Source organism: Mchenga conophoros, linkage group LG7, assembly GCF_057382185.1.
Source record: "Mchenga conophoros isolate Kocher_MC1m ecotype Shallow Benthic linkage group LG7, M_conophoros_male_GT1.1, whole genome shotgun sequence".
NCBI lineage: Eukaryota > Metazoa > Chordata > Actinopteri > Cichliformes > Cichlidae > Mchenga > Mchenga conophoros.
The window spans coordinates 28,624,499-28,642,044 of NC_140532.1; the positions used below are offsets into that span (position 1 = coordinate 28,624,499).

General features: G+C 41.7%; 2 protein-coding genes across 3 annotated transcripts; both read right to left on the reverse strand.

Annotated features, from left to right (window-relative positions):
* Positions 1 to 751: 751 nt before the first annotated feature.
* cox5ba (cytochrome c oxidase subunit 5Ba) lies at positions 752 to 3,031 on the reverse strand. The gene is made up of 4 exons (XM_085283313.1): positions 2,874 to 3,031; positions 1,999 to 2,069; positions 1,283 to 1,382; positions 752 to 1,106 (listed from the first exon to the last, which is right to left on the reverse strand). Exons 1-4 carry the CDS (start codon positions 2,968 to 2,970, stop codon positions 994 to 996), a joined length of 381 nt encoding a protein of 126 aa, XP_085139439.1. The 5' UTR covers positions 2,971 to 3,031; the 3' UTR covers positions 752 to 993.
* A 136-nt stretch (positions 3,032 to 3,167) lies between these two features.
* Positions 3,168 to 17,349, reverse strand: LOC146570328 (drebrin-like protein B). Of its 2 annotated transcripts, none has more exons than XM_085283310.1 (15): positions 16,682 to 17,349; positions 16,552 to 16,607; positions 15,321 to 15,433; positions 14,699 to 14,773; positions 14,486 to 14,629; positions 14,171 to 14,248; positions 13,927 to 14,078; positions 13,800 to 13,854; positions 13,112 to 13,177; positions 12,559 to 12,664; positions 12,284 to 12,484; positions 11,791 to 11,853; positions 10,603 to 10,697; positions 5,213 to 5,282; positions 3,168 to 4,118 (listed from the first exon to the last, which is right to left on the reverse strand). In XM_085283310.1, exons 1-15 carry the CDS (start codon positions 16,762 to 16,764, stop codon positions 3,982 to 3,984), a joined length of 1,494 nt encoding a protein of 497 aa, XP_085139436.1. In that variant the 5' UTR covers positions 16,765 to 17,349; the 3' UTR covers positions 3,168 to 3,981. The 2 variants fall into 2 exon arrangements, with proteins under 2 accessions (XP_085139436.1, XP_085139437.1); XM_085283311.1 differs by having other exon boundaries at positions 16,708 to 16,779.
* Positions 17,350 to 17,546: the final 197 nt, after the last annotated feature.

The following is a 17,546-nucleotide window of genomic DNA, read 5'->3' on the forward strand; positions in this document are numbered from 1 at the left end:
AGGACGGGGCTGTGGCCCCCCCACACCCTCTAGCAGATCATTACATGAAGGAACCTTTTAAAAACAAGCGCGTCCATGCTCACAGGTGTACACACGGGTGATCACACCCACAAACTACACCCTTTTTGGCTCCTACCTCAAAGCACACTGTGTTCTGTTGATCTTATGTGCTGCAAAATAATGTTTAATATTTAGTATTTACTGTCATATTCCCATATATCATTGTGATGTTGTTTATTCTATTACTCTTGTTCTCTTCTGCTTGTTTTCTTTTTTCTTTCTCAGCAGGTTATCCAGGTGATTGATATATGCATTTTTTTTCTCTGCCCGTTCTGTTGGTTTTTGTTTTTTGCCCTTCTCCCCCGTCCCTCTTCTCAGCTGTTTCTCTTTCCCTCTTTCTTTCTCCCCTTCTTTCTTCCATTCAAGTCTGTCCCGTATTCAGCAAGTGAAAATAAAATAAACAATAAAAGGTGAATCAAATGGACCATTATGGCAAGGCTGGGATGGTCAATTTGGTAAAGTAAATCCGTTGGGCATCTTTCTTTGCCTTTAGACAACAATTCTGATGGCAAAAGAGCCAAACGGGACAGGCGCAAAATAAATAAATATGGTAATAAAAAGACTGAGTCAGCTGATTCAGGATAAAGGAACAGTTCACTCAAACTACAAGAACAAGTCTAGAAGTTCGATGTAAAACCCATTAATCATGGTTAACTATGAAAAACAGGAAGAAGACTCAGAGACGCACACAAACAGGAAGTTACGTTTATTGCTGCTCCTGGGAGGTGGGAGGAGTGTAACGTGTGCAGTACAATTGTGTGTGTAAACTGACTGAATGGAAATGTCTGAAGAAACTCTTTGTTCCCCGAACGTGTCTGATCCCGAGTACATGTAACGTGTAAGCAACGATTGATGAGGTCAGCAGGTATGTCAAGTAGGAGACAGCGAGAAGCGGACAGTGCCGCTTGCTCCGCAGGAGGAGGTGGTGGTGAGTCAATGGGGGAGTTCGTGGGGAACCAGTTTGTAGTGGGAGCCGCAAGATGGACAGCGCTGGGCCTCACCCTCGTGGAGCCAGAACCAGACCACGGCCGTGTTGTCCTCCTCACCTGCACACAGGAAACTGGGTGAGAGCGGTGCCACCTGTACGTCACACGCACGCTCAGGTTTCCCCAGTGAGGATTATGCCCCGCCCATCTTTGAGCCTGGGGCAAAGTTTAACCCTCGCCTGAGAAAGCCGTGGCCGACACTCACACACGCTTACAAACAGGAAACAACAACTCACACACGCATCCCACAATCCTTTTGTTCGTGATGGAGGGAACCAGGTGGGGGTCAGCCTTGGAGCCTGCATAGTGCTTTGGCTTCATCATGTTGAAGGGGTCCTACAGGAGGGGGAGGAGTCAGGTGAGTCGGGGCGTGACAGTATTCAACATCAGTTTCATTTCAAAATTCATTGTTCATCAAGAACGATTCACACGACTCAGAGGCTGACCTCAGATCAGCTGAGGCTGAGCTGCAGACAGAATAATTTATATTAATATTTGAAAATGAGCCGAGCAGCGAATATACCACAAAATAATTATTAATCATTAATAAAAAGGCAAAACATAGAAAACTAATGTTAATCAAATAACTGCTATATGAAAATAAACAAATAATCGAGAATACATTAACAAATATTAATACAAACTTAAACAAGCCCAAAAATACTAAAAATAAATATTATGAGTAACAAAATCAGTAACTACTCAAAATAAAAATGTTTTATAGTTTTGCTGAAATATGTCGACACACCGACAGCTTGAGTCTTCTCGTTTCTCCTCAGATTTGATGTTTAATGATTTTAATCTTGATTTAATTTCTGGTCTGTGTGAAATAGTGTTAAGATGAATCCACATCACGCTCTTCTTTTTCTACTGCTGTTTTTTTTTTTAAAAACACTATGTTTTTCATGTTTCTGGAGCACATGATGTCAGAATTCCTGTGCGTCGGTCTTACCTCGCCCTGTTTCATGGCCTTCATGATGACCTTTTCCAGCCCGGTGGCCTGCTCCTCATCAGTGGGAATCCCTGTGAACAGCACAGTGTGATTAAGAGCTTCAAAGCAAACACTGTTCATCAGAACTGGCTAATGTGTGGACTCCCTGTGGGTCACATGACTACAGTACACGTTATTACAGGTTCTTATGACCTCAGTGAGTTGCTGAGTTTGTGAAACCTAAAGCAGCACGGGTTTCTCTCACAGACATGAAAACATCTCAGTGTAAAACTGAAATGTTTGATCTGATGTTTTCATTCACGTCACTCTGATTCACTTCATTGATCATCGTCAGTCATGGTCACACACAGCAACTTAAAAATGCATTGATCACTGCCTTTAGCTGTTCCAGACTACATACAAATTATTCAGGTTTCTGGGAAACTCTGCAAGTTAAAATGCTATGTTTATCGATACCATTACAATCTTACTGATCACTTCGATCGGCAAACCAGACCAATGACAACTTCCGTTACTCTCTCATGTGTTTAATCTTCATACCGACGAGACGTTCAAGGACCTTCATGGAGAAGGTTAAAATATGACACGTTAATTGTTTCAGATATAAAATATATTTTAGGTTTTAAATCTCACCGTATTGACCGTCGTGATTACTAAATTCTGATATATTAAGACTTTTTAAATCTACAAGTCAAACAATCAGCCAACACACGGTTTTTAATAAATCGCAGGATATTAACATGAAGTCTGATCCGAGAGGAGCCGTCACCAGGACAGGAAGCGCTCGGCGTCCTCCGACCTCCCCGCGGATTAGACCCTCTTTAAGCCGCCTGTTCCGGTGGGTTCCGGGTGTTCGGTGCCGGCTCGTGGCTCACCTCCTGCCGCCATGCCGCGGCTCAGAGCGGGGGTCCGGGCGGAGCGGCAGGCTGCCGCGGCTCTAACGGCGGAGCGGAGCAGTAACCTTGCAGCCATTTCTCCTTCTTCACTGTCAGGGAGGCCGGGCGCACGGAAATGACGTCAGAGCAGCAGCGTGCTGCTTTAAAAAACAAACAAACAAACTTTATTCAGCACAAATAAAGTAACAAGGAAACAGCTGGTCGTGGACAGATGGCAAACATGGCAGTTTGTCTTGAAACAACAATGATCATCTCCACATTTCAACTTTATTCTCAAAACACTTGACTTTTCTTTTCTTAATGTGGCCCTGATACTCCTTCCTACAGTACAGTCTGCTCAAATCAGGTAATAAAACACAAGACAGATATTATGAAACATGACAACATTAAAACTAAGGACGGACATTAAAAAAACAATACATGAATATTGTAATAAATATAAAATAATATAATAAACTTAATTAACATTGACATAGATATTTAAAAGAGGTACGGAAATAAAATAATTAAAAAACCAGGGAACTGAAGAACTTTTCTGACAAAGACAGTTTTTATATTTGAAACTCTGCTGACTGGAGAGCAGTTTTTCCCCACATTTTCAGAGACTCCAAACTATCTGGACAAATTAACTTTTTTTTTTTTTTTTTTTTTTTAAATATAAGAACTGTTTTGTAAGAAAGTCAGTGACTGCCTGAAGAACACAGGAGCATCACCACATGCTGTGTGTCCTCCTTGAGATGCTCTGCAGGCCCCCTCTGAGGTCCATAGTCCCAGTCTCGGCTGAAATGCCACCTGTTCACTGAGGCATTTGAGTTTTGTGCGTAAAGCAACCTTGAGTTTATTAAAAGGCTCTATATGAACCTAATTTATACTTCTTATTAATTACGGTAGTAAGACTGGCCAAATAGGACAAAAGAAAAATAAGAGCAATATCCAAACTGCACTTGAAAATGACTGTATTTATTGTTTACTGGTTTTTACAAAGGTTTATTAATTCAGTGATACTGAACAAGTTAATGTGAGTAAAATATCCATCTGAAACACCCACAGCTTTATTAAAATTAACAGGACAATGAGCCAATGACAACTAGATAAGCTCCACATAGTTAGCCGGGAACATGCCGTATTCCCCATCAGGTCCAACACCTCTCCACCAACCCTCATCCAGCATTTCTATCTGAGTAATAATGTCATCGGGGTCAAAGGTGATCTCAGTGTCATCCGCTGTGAGGAAGAGAGAAAACTCAGTTAAACTAAAGGTTTATCTAGAAACACCTTTCAAGAGTTTCAAGTTTAAAATTACAAGCATTTAAAAAAAAGAAATGAAAGAAACTGTTCTGTATACTCGACTTTAGATCTGTATGTAAAACAACAACATTTCAGTGTTTCATCAGGTAAATGTGATAAATAATAACCAAACTGGATGGCTTACTGCACTGTTGAGGTACAACAGCTCTTTCCAAATGTAAGACCACTGCAAGCTTATTTTACAGCCAATAAAAAGCATTATAATAATAATAATAATAATGGATACTTTATTGATCCCCATGGGGAAATTACTTGTTTTTCTCTGCATTTGACCCATTCACTCAGTGAAGCAGTGGGCAGCCCACTAAGCAGGCGCCCGGGGAGCAGTGTGTAGGGACGGTACCTTGCTCAGGGGTACCTCAGGGTAGCCGTTAAGTGGATTCGAACCGCCGACCTTCCGATCATGGGGCGACCACTTTACCTACTGAGCTATCCTGTTTTTACAGATTTGATTTACAGATTTGATCTTCTTGATTCATTTATTGAGATTCATCCTTCTTTAACAGCTTTTCCCCTGTGACAGTCAATGGTTCATTTAAACACTTTTCCTCAATTGAAGAATGCAGAATACATTTTGGTCAAATATTTGCAGGTAAATTTATAAAAAAATGTGGAAACTCAACTAGTTAAGCATTTAATCATTAATATTCAATAACTGATAATTATTTGATAATCAAACCAAATAAATGGATAAATAAAAACATGTCATTTACTGTGAATGATCTGCTGTACCTTCACAGGCCACTAGAGGCCCCAGTGCAAACTCAATTACAATAATGTTGTTGTGATATCACAGAAGTCTTATTTTCATGATATCAGTATGGTGAACAACACTCTGGACTCTTTCCAATTTCATTCAGACATGTTAGACCACAAGACACGATGGTCCTCAGTAGTCACAGAGAAGACGGCAGACCCCACAACTACCAAAAACATGAGTGTGTGTGTGTGTGTGTGTGTGTGTGTGTGTGTGTGTGTGTGTGTGTGTGTGTGTGTGCGCGCGTACGTACCGGCCTGGTAGTCGTACAGAGCTCTGGCACAGATACCTTGTCCACTGCCATCCCAATTAATACCATCAGCCTGAAATTCAAAAACAGCTAATTAACATTTAAACAGTATTTTAAATCATTTCATTCAATAACTTTTTACTCAAACACTGGAGGACCAAATCTGCCAGAAGAGATTAAATAAATACATGAATCACCTCAATAAATACACTCAACAAAAATATAAACGCAACACCTTTGTTACTGCTCCCATTCCCCATGGGATGGACGTAGAGACCTAAAATTCATTCCAGATACACAATATAACCATCCCTCCCAAACAGTGGTCACAAATCAGTCCAAATGTGTGGTAGTGGGCACATCTGCTATATTGAGATAATCCATCCCACCTCACAGGTGTGCCACATCAGGATGCTGATCTGACATCATGAGTAGTGCACAGGTGTACCTCAGACTGCCCACAACAAAAGGCCACCCTGGAATGTGCAGTTTTGTCTCACAGCAAAATGCCACAGATGCCACAAGCAATGAGGGAGCGTGCAATTGGCATGCTGACAGCAGGAATGTCAACCAGATCTGTCGCCCGTGCATTGAATGTTCATTTCTCAACCATAAGCCGTCTCCACAGGCGTTTCAGAGAATATGGCAGCACATCCAACCGGCCTCACAACCGCAGACCTCGTGTAACCACACCAGCCCAGGACCTCCACATCCAGCAGGTTCACCTCCAAGATCGTCTGAGACCAGCCACCCAGACAGCTGCTGGAACAATTGGTTTGCACAACAAAACAATTTCTGCACAAACTGTCAGAAACCGTCTCAGGGACGCTCAACTGCATGCCCGTCGTCCTCATCGGGGTCTTGACCTGACTCCAGCTCGTCGCCGTAACAGACTTGTGTGGGCAAATGCTCACATTCGATGGCGTCTGGCACGTTGGAGAGGTGTGCGCTTCACGGATGAATCATGGTTCACATTGTTCAGGGCAGATGGCAGCTGAGAATGTCCCAGTTCTTGCATGGCCAGCATACTCACCGGACATGTCACCCATTGAGCATGTTCGGGATGTGCTTGACCGGCGTATACGACAGCGTGTACCAGTTCCCACGAATATCCAACAACCTCGCACAGCCATTGAAGTGGAGCGGACCAACATTCCACAGGCCACAATTGACAATCTGATAGACTCCATGCGACGATGTGTTGCACTGCATGAGGCAAATGGTGGTCACACCAGATACTGACCGGTTCTGGGTCCCCAGACCCCCAATAGCGCAAAAAACTGCACATTCCAGGGTGGCCTTTTGTTGTGGGCAGTCTGAGGTACACCTGTGCACTACTCATGATGTCAGATCAGCATCCTGATGTGGCACACCTGTGAGGTGGGATGGATTATCTCAATATAGCAGATGTGCCCACTACCACACATTTGGACTGATTTGTGACCACTGTTTGGGAGGGATGGTTATATTGTGTATCTGGAATGAATTTTAGGTCTCTACGTCCATCCCATGGGGAATGGGAGCAGTAACAAAGGTGTTGCGTTTATATTTTTGTTGAGTGTAGGTCTACAAATATAGGTATTCATTAACTTAGAAGCCAAGAACTTACAGTGGTTTGCAAAAGTATTCGACCCCCTTGAACTTTTCCACATTTTGTCACATTACAGCCACAAACATGAATCAATTTTATTGGAATTCCACGTGAAAGACCAACACAAAGTGGTGTACACGTGAGAAGTGGAACAAAAATCACACATGATTCCAAACATCTTTTACAAATAAATAACTGCAAAGTGGGGTGTGCGTAATTATTCAACCCCCTGAGTCAATACTTTGTTGAACCACCTTTTGCTGCAATTACACCTGCCAGTCTTTTAGGGTATGTCTCTACCAGCTTTGCACATCTACAGACTGAAATCCTTGCCCATTCTTCTTTGCAAAACAGCTCCAGCTCAGTCAGATTAGATGGACAGCGTTTGTGAACAGCAGTTTTCAGATCTTGCCACAAGTTCTCGATTGGATTTAGATCTGGACTTTGACTGGGCCATTCTAACACATGGATATGTTTTGTTTTAAACCATTCCATTGTTGCCCTGGCTTTATGTTTAGGGTCGTTGTCCTGCTGGAAGGTGAACCTCTGCCCCAGTCTCAAGTCTTTTGCAGACAGGTTTTCTTCCAAGATTGCCCTGTATTTGGCTCCATCCATCTTCCCATCAACTCTGACCAGCCTCCCTGTCCCTGCTGAAGAGAAGCACCCCCAGAGCATGATGCTGCCACCACCATATTTGACAGTGGGGATGGTGTGTTCAGAGTGATGTGCAGTGTTAGTTTTCTGGCACACATAGCGTTTTGTATTTTGGGCAAAAAGTTCCATTTTGGTCTCATCTGACCAGAGCACCTTCTTCCACATGTTTGCTGTGTCCCCCACATGGCTTGTGGCAAACTGCAAACGGCACTTCTTATGGTTTTCTGTTAACAATGGCTTTGTTCTTGCCACTCTTCCATAAAGGCCAACTTTGTGCAGTGCACGACTAATAGTTGTCCTATGGACAGATTCCCCCACCTGAGCTGTAGATCTCTGCAGCTCGTCCAGAGTCACCATGGGCCTCTTGGCTGCATTTCTGATCAGCGCTCTCCTTGTTCGGCCTGTGAGTTTAGGTGGACGGCCTTGTCTTGGTAGGTTTACAGTTGTGCCATACTCCTTCCATTTCTGAACGATTGCTTGAACAGTGCTCCGTGGGATGTTCAAGGCTTGGGAAATCTTTCTGTAGCCTAAGCCTGCTTTACATTTCTCAATAACTTTATCCCTGACCTGTCTGGTGTGTTCTTTGGACTTCATGGTGTTGTTGCTCCCAATATTCTCTTAGACAACCTCTGAGGCCGTCACAGAGCAGCTGTATTTGTACTGACATTAGATCACACACAGGTGCACTCTATTTAGTCATTAGCACTCATCAGGCAATGTCTATGGGCAACTGACTGCACTCAGACCAAAGGGGGCTGAATAATTACGCACACCCCACTTTTCAGTTATTTATTTGTAAGAAATGTTTAGAATCATGTAGAGATGGCACGATACCACTTTTTTATGTCCGATACCGATACCGATATCATAAATTTGGATATCTGCCGATACCGATATGAATCCGATATAGTGTTTTTTAATCAACAAAACTGTTTTTTTAAATATCTTTCTGCATTTTGTATAAGTTCATACTCAAGTTTAAAACAACAACTACACTAAAGCTATTCTGTTATACCTGTATACAAAAAAAATATTTCATAGTTCAGCAATACTGATCAATCTAATAAACTTAGACCTACACCATCCTCCCTATTCTGGTATTTTAAAGAGTACTTAGCGTAAATATTAAGCAACCTAACTAATAGGGTTCCAACTCCCAGCAACAACAAAAATAAATAAATAAAAAATAGGGAACCACCCCTCACGCTCCACCTCATGATGCTTAATCGACGTAATCAAACTTAATTTGATGCAGTGTGAAAAAAAATGCACAGAAATCAATTATTTTTCAAGAAATATTAAATAGATTCAACATCTTTCTTCAACAAAATTGCAGACTGCACAGATGGTACCTTCCCAAAGGAAAAAGTACTATAGCTTGCTAGGGTATATATATATATATTAGACTTAATAGTCACTATATACAGTAATTGACTTCTATTCATTTTACATCAAATTAAAACTTTGTGTGTCAGATAATTATTTATTAAAAGCTAGACATTTTAAATGAGAATAAGAAAGAAAAGTATGTCTTTGTGCCCCCTTTTCCCAGTTAATGCCCTATCGGCCCCCCTGGCTAAACTTTGCTAGATCCGCCCCTGCACAGTTACCAGCATCAGCTACGTAGAAAAAGATCCTGGAGTAGAAAGTAATATTAAATAAATTCTAACAACAGCTTATCAAGCTTAAACGTGCTGCTGTTGTTCAGCCGCTGGTTTCCTCTTTCTGGTGCAAAGTGGGCCAAAAACAAAGACGGACTCGCGACAGAAAAGCCGATCAGCTGATCATTTAAGCAGTTTCACGATTGAAGTAGCAGCCGGAGAGCGAGAGGCAGTCGCTCGTTAAGCTTAACGCAGGAATGCTTTACAAACATTCAGAGATGGACTTACACACTTGCTTTACTTCTCTCGGGGATAACTTTGTCGGAGATGAAATGCCAGGTTGCTAGCGAAGCTCCAAATGCTATCCAGACCACAGGTCCCGCATGCCACAGCCGCTCTATCACGTGATGCATACTGCTCCGACATGCTAACGTTCTGAGGTGAGTTACGGCGTGTTGCAAGTTTTGTGAGGTGCTTTCGTGATATTTAATGGATCGGATTACATTTTTTATTTTTCTCCGATATCCGATCCAGTAATTTAGGTCAGTATCGGACCGATACCGATACGTAATATCGGATCGATCCATCTCTAGAATCATGTATAATTTTCATTCCACTTCTCACGTGTACACCACTTTGTATTGGTCTTTCACATGGAATTCCAATAAAATTGATTCAGGTTTGTGGCTGTAATGTGACAAAATGTGGAAAAGTTCAAGGGGGCCAAATACTTTTGCAAGCCACTGTATGTGTATTTTATTTCATGACAAATATGAGCTCATTCTGAATCTAATGGTACCAATATATCTGAAAAAAGTTGGAATGAGAAAACAAACGTCTGGAAAAGTAAACAGAAACAGCTGGAAGAGTATTTATTTAAACAGTGCTTCACTGGAAATTCAGAATTATTTCTTATGCTAAATGAAACATTTTCTGATTGAGGCATGGTCACAGTATGTTTCCCATTTCAAGGTTCTTTTTTTGCCATTTGTGCATAAAACTAGCAGTCAAGGCACACTGGAATTCTTGTGCAGAGCACTTTCAGTCATAGTAAGCAAATTTTAGGGATTTTGCATTATTTTACAAAACACAATCCTGTTTATGATTTCTTTGGTTGAGGTGGGACACATTAAAAGGAATGACTGAAGGTTCAATCTTGGTGTCAGGGTTAAACATAGAATTAGATGCTGTGGTTTAGGTTAGTGTTTTGCTATGATTAAACTTGGGTATAACATCTTCAGAAAATGATCAGAACAAACACGCCTCCCCCTGTATCAGTTTATTCTAACAGAGAACAAATTTTAGCCAAAGTCTGAGATCTAGTCATCCAAACAACCTCAAACTCAGCACTGCACTTACTCGAGACCACAGAGATACACCCACTAAGTCTCAGGTCTATTGGTCAGTTTTTGAGTCAGACACATTTCTCAAACTGTTAGTAAGACGTTAAGGGAGGAATCAGAATCAAAATACGTTGTTAATTTCTAAGGAAAATATTTACTGGGAGTGTTGTACATGTAAATGTACTTATGATGAAGAGGACTTACTGCTGGTGCATGCTGGGAAACGTTTTGATACAGGTCCTCGTTACTCCAGGCTGAATGCGGTGCCATGTATGGATCATCTTGAGCTGGACTTCCCTCTGCACATTATAAAAATCACAAGTTTTAAATACCAGAGATGAAAAAGTGTTCTTTGTTTTCCAGGACAGCGAGAAAAGACACAAAAGTACCAACAGGATAAAGTATTAATACTCCAATTCCAGGAAAAGTACTAAGTATCACCACACTACAACCCTCAAAAAACAGAAGTTACAGAAATGTTACTATGAATTATGTTACATAGTCTGAGATTCTGATATAGCCAGTGAACAAATCTATCTATCTAACCAGCGCTGTGCTACAATCGTGGTGTAACAGCTTTACAAACATGAAGGCCAACGAAACAAAAACCAAGCTGTGAGCTGTAAACATGATGGAGCAAACACAGAATAACCACAAATTATTTCAGCTAACGTCCATCATTTGCTGCTGCAAACTCAAAAATTCACTGACTCGCCAACTCTGACAGTGACTCTTACTCAATATGTAAAATAGTTCAAATTAATTAATTTTATTAACCAAAAAATTTGAAAATATAGCAAAGTTTAAACTTTAAACTGCTAAGTTTCCAGTATTTAACATATTTAATTACTTTTGTTTTTTTGTCTTTAATGTTTCAAACGTAAAAGCACCACTGAGGAAAAATTCATTAGTATTCACTTCACAGTGTTATAGATTTAATTTAAAATGGATAAAAGTGACATTTTCAACTCTAATGTTTTCTAATGTGGTTTCAGATTGTTTTAGGTTTATTTTGTTTGCTTTATTATTATTGAGATGTCTGTTATTTTTAAATTTACTGAACATTAGATTCATTGACTAATTAATTGAATTAAATTGATATGGTGTTGTTCTGCAGCTATTTGTAATTCATGTGTTTAAATCTCAGCTGCAGTTATAAGACTAAGAAAACTCTGAAATGTAGCATACTAGAAGTATAAAGTATTGTGTAAATGTACTCGGAGTGATTTTTGTGGGTGTTGATGTTAGTGACAAACTGATCATCATATAAAATATGGTCTTATAGGAAGAAAAAGATTTAAAAAAAACCTAATTCAAACGACTCTGATTATTGATAAATGATCAAAATTGCACAAAACAAAAGTTTAAATGAAATGACGTTAAAGTTCACACCTTGTGCAGCTTCATCTTCATCAAAATCATCTGACCACTCGTCTTCGTCACCATAACCAGCGTCTGTGTTTGCAGGAGGGACGTCTTACTTCATGTCATACACACAACACGCGGGTATTTCACAGTTCAGGTCACTAATCAGTTAAATTAATACATAAAAAAAGGTTTCCAGACTCAACTTTTTCAGCTGATTCAGCATATCCAAAGAAAATATCAGTGTTATGTGAACACAAGTTTTCTACTCATCACACAAATCCACTCCTAAATTTGAAAGTATTTTTAACAAAGCTTAATATTTAAAAATAAAAAGCCACCTTGGTTCTGACTGGCTAACTTCTGGACGCCTGCTGAAGGCCAGCAGTTTTGTGAGAACTGTGAGAACAACAGTTACTCCACAAAACTTACTTTATTTTTTATTTCTGTTCTACACCAAAGAACTGTGGTTCCTTCTGGGAACCTCCTGCAGTTGAAAAGCTGCCTCAATATGTCTCACCTGCAGGCTGCACAGGTGAGTGTGACCTCTCTGGTGCTGTAGTGGAGGCAGGTGCAGCATGTGAGACAGGCAGCACAGGTGAAGCAGATGTAATCAGAGACAGGGGGGTCACTGCTGGAGGAGAGGATGGTGGAAACCGAGGCTGAACCGGGACGTCTCGCTCAAACGATTTCTGCGATAGAAACGGACTCTGCAGCCTCCCTGCAGGGGGAAACTTTAAGGTGAACCACCATCATCATCATCATCCTCATCATTATCATCATCGTGTTTCTTACCGGGTCTGGAGGCAGCAGGTGTGTCGCCAGCATCAAAGCTCTGCTCCTTCTGCTTGAAGATGTCTCTGGGATTAAACGCTCTCTGAGAAATCAGAGATTTCGCCTCCTGTGAATAAAACTGGGTGACATTAAAGTAAAGAGGCAGGATCCTACACTTCTCTCAATGCAACTCTTCAGCCTTTGTAATTCAGCTCTTCCTGTTCATTTCAATTTGGCTTACAGTAAAAAAATGTAAAGGCTTCCAGGCTGTAGAACTAAACATGTGAAGCAGACTACAGTTCCCATGATACGTCTTGGTGGGCAACATCCAATCACAGAGCCAAACAAATGTGAACAAATCACCAAGAAAATCCTCATTTCTCTAGTTTTAACATCTGCTCAGAGCCATCCACCCAGCTGATCAAAAATGAAACTGGAATAACAAAAAAGTTAAACCTGTGTGATCATTTTTTTTATGTTTCTGATGCTGTGTGAAAATAAATAATGAACATTTAGAGGGAGAAACAGGAGCAGATATTACGTTACAAGAATTTATGGTCAAAATTGCGCTCACGTTAGCTTTCTGCACCGAGGCAGCAGCGGAAATTCCCGTCATCTTCATGTTCTCCAGCTGCTCATTCTGAAACACAGAAATTATTCATACATGACGTTAAATATAATTTTAACATCACACAACACAGACTTCCCTGCCTCAGTGATTTGCCAAAAGGATTTAAAATCAAGTTTCAATAAAGAAATGACTCATAATCCAGTATTTTTTACTTTCTTAATATGTTTTTTTATTTATTTATGAATTAAATACACAAGTTAGCTCATCCTTTAAAAGTTAAAAACATCTTTCTCTTACCCTCAAAATCAATTAATTAACTAATATCTATGTCATTATTATTGGGTAATTTAAAACATGTTACCCTTTCCATTATTTCCTGTTTATTTACTTTTCATTATCTGAAATAGTTTTCAGTTTAATAACTTCTTTTATGTTTGCTTTTATGTTTGAATTTATTCATGTGTACTTCAGGATTTTTGCCCCTTTATATTTCTGTTTATTTATGTTTATAACTTTTTTTAAAAGGGGTTAAATAGTAATGTTGAATATTGTTTTTTATATTGTTTGTGATCAAATAAACTGTTGTTTTCCAAATTTGATTTATTTTTAATCTATCAGGAGCAGTAATGTGATGCTGGCTGGGCTCATAAACTCAACCGAATCAGGATCAGTGAGCTGAAGCTGAGCTCACCCGACGCTGCTGTTCCTGCTCTCGCTCCTCGTCCTCCCGCTGCTTCTGCCGGAGCCTGAAACACAAAATACTTGAAGTGTCTTCTTCATGAGTTTCTGTGATTTTGTGTTTTGTGTGTCTGACTCACTTCTCCTGTTCGATCTGCTGAGCTCTCTCTCTCGCTATCCTCTCCCTCTCCTTCGACTGTCTCTCCTCCATGTCCCTCCTCTCCCTCTCCGCCTCCTGCCTCTCCTGTTCCACTCGAATGCTTTCCTCCTTTTGACGCATTTCTTCATCCCGCTGAAGGAGAAGAAGAAGAAATAGAGAGTCGTGTGACTTTGCTGACTGAAACCTGTGGTACAATCTTGGAGGACTCGGAGTTGAAACCGAACCTGAGCTTTGACCCAGAAGTCGTCCTTGTTGATTTGTTGGATTTCCTCGACAGCATTGACTTTGCGGTACACAGAACCCTGACGAGAGAAAAGGCTCAGGGATTATAACAGAAATGTCCTGTTTTTCTTCTTTGTGCACAACCCTGATTATTTATTCTTTATTTCAGCATTCTCTCTCTGTAGACAGAAGTGTTTGAGCTGAAGAAGATCTACATTAATGTTCATGCAGGGGTAGGAGTGCACTGTGAGATGAAATATTGGCTTATTGGATGGTAAAACGAGGCTGTGCTGCCGATTCAGGCGGCGTGATCTCACCACGGGTCCTCTGGGAACGTCTCTGTACTCCTGCGTTTGCTTGTGGAAGTTAAAGTTAGCACCGGACGCTTTGGCCACTTTGGCCAAGATGGTCTCTGGGTCCACGTCGTCCTCCGCACGGGCGTTTACAGTCACATGGGCTCCCTGTGATGTCACACATGTTAATGATGCAGCTCTTCACACACATTAACAGGAAAAAGAGGCCAGACTCACCTTCAGGAAACCTGCTATGGTGCTCACGTGATTGGCACACTGTCCTTTCCGAGAGTCCTTCACACCTTCACCTGTCTTAGAAAACAAAAATCATCCATTCAATCCTGTGAATATGGCATCCTTCTATCACTCGACACTCATAGAAAGTAAAGTCTGCAGAGCTCTCTACAGGATCTCAGAACTGGATATGGACTGTTTAGCCTCGCAGACTCTGCCAGACTTTAGGAGGAAGTCGGAGGGCTAGTTTCCATCTAACGATGACATGCCATGTTCTGACTGTAGGATCGAAGATGGAGTGAAGTGGGCATATAACGATGACCTACTCGGTGGCTAGGCTAATATGAACACATCAGCAGGCTGAAGATGGAGGATGGGGGTTAAAAAAAAGTACATGTTGAGGGGCTTCCTGTCATGTGACTGGAAGATGCTGAAACCAGCCAAACTTCACTCCAGAGGTCTGAGATGATCCGTCCACAGCATGAGATCACTTATTAATGGTCTGGATTACTCACTGTGAAAAAGTCCTGAGCTTCACATCCACACTGAAATCTTCAGATATTTGTGGTTTTCAGAAAAAAGAAAAACTTCAGGAAAAAAAGCTTTGAGTTAAAGTTGGTCTTACCCAGTTTATGAGGATGTATTTGGGCAGTCCAGAGTTCGGGTCCCTGACTCGACAGAAAGCGTACATCACCTTCCCGCTGTTCAGCTCCTCCACCATCTCCTCCAACCCTCCATCTACACAAAACACAAAGGAGAACATGATCTCATTTAGATCAGACCGCAGACACCTGAAGGCCAGACTGGAGATCAGAAGGTTATGAGGGTGGCTTACGCTGGTGTTCCTGCGCGCACGTCCTGTGTAACACATAAAGAGGTCAAGTGCTGCACGAAAAACCCTCCACAGCTTGTTTGAGACGTTCCTCTGACACTCTTAATGCCGGTGATGTCATTGCATCATTTCTCAGCTGCACAAACCAGTTTGGAGCGCTGAGCAACTTTTTCTTTCTTTCCCACCTGAGAGCAGCACATTCTTATCTGTGTGCTTCAACACACCAGCTGTACCAGCGTTCACAGACCTGAGCCCAGTGGTTTTCTTTGCTTTCACTTGCAGCCGCTGCTCCATTCTGCTGAAACTTATTGGTACATCACAAGATGTAGCCGTGGCTCAGCTGTGGAAGCTGAATGCTTGTAATAACCACGCTGTTAATGTTTGCTTCATATTTAATAATAAGTTTTAAGTGTATTAGGGCAAACACCACTCTGCATGTGGTCGGTATGCTCCTGGATTTTAACATGAAACCCTCAGAAACAGAAAACACTCTGGGAGCAGACCAGAGGAGTCAAACATAAGGCCTGGGGGCCAGAATCAGCCCAGTAAAGCCTTCATTCCGGTCCCCAGGAGGAGATAAATGTTTTTTGCTGCTGACGCTAGAAATGTCTGTTTTTACAGTTGGTCCAAACAAAAGGACATTTTCTGTGATGAACACAACTTTGTTTTATACTTTCGGACAGTCTGGATGAGTGTATTTCTTACAGTCATGATGATCATCACGTGGAAAAAGCTGAACTTGGTTGTCTTACATTAGGAAGTCTTAGGGTTTACATGTGCACAGAGGGACAGACTGCAGCACTGCTGAAAAAAGTCAAACTGAGGTCAAGAAACAGGGTGGAGTGCAAGAACACCTCAAACATCTCCTCAGGTCCAAAAACAGCAGGAAACCAGCAGAGAGAAGAGTCAGAGAGGAAGGACAGCAAAGAACACAGGACCTGACCTTCAAAATAAAACAGGAAGTGAGGGGAAATCCACAGGAAATAAATTCGGAGGGATCAAAAGTTTGGATCCAAGTACTTACCTCCTTTCTGTGCCACTCGGAGGTTGTTGGTGTTTCCTTCGTAGGTGAACAGTGCCCTGAAACAGACAGACAGGTGTGGGTGTGCAGCAGATGTAGGTGTGGACAGACACACAGGTGAACTTTATCTCACCAGTCTGTGTTAGACTTGCCGCTCACCACCTCCTCGTAGGCGGCCATCAGCGCGGCTCCATTCTTGCTCAGATTAACAGACATGTTCCTCCACAGCACGGCAGCAACGACCCAGCAGTACTGTGGCAAACCTCCCACAGGCACCAACTCAGCTCAGGTCTGAGGAGACTAACCGGGCGGGTCGAAGGACCCAAACCTGACTGACCGCATTCTCCCCAGGTGACTCCTCCCACCTACACACCTGTGCTCAGCAGCAACAGGACACAGGTGAGTGTATCATGTGACCCTCTGCAGCAGGGAGTGTGTGTGTGTGTGTTACAGTGAACAGGGTGTGATCTGTGTTATTGTTGGCTTATTAGGGGCGGAGCTTGCCATACCTGCTCACCTGAGTTTCTGTTTTGTTTTTTTACAGAAAGGAAAAAAACTTGAAAACCTTCAAAAAGCACAAAAACAAGTGAAACCAGAAGGAACGTGATAAATGTTCTTCAAAAAAACCCAAACAAACCCACTGCTCCGTCTTTCTGTTTCTATAGCCTCACCCGTACGACCCCTCCCACCTCAGAGGCAGACAGCAGGTTAACGAGACTATGAAAGCCACGATCAATGGAGCTCTGACACCAGTATTCACCATGGCAACAGGTAAACACCGAGCAGCTCCTCGTTTGAATCGGGTGGCATTTATCTCACAAACAGGAGACTGAAGACAGAAACGTGGACGACTGTCCACAGTTCAGTGAGCTCACAGACGCCCGACAGAGCGCTCAAGTCACACCACTTCATACCAGTTTATAATTTACTGACACACAACATTTTCAGCTTTCATTTAATAAAACAAGCACACAAACAACATGTTTCATTTTCTTCTT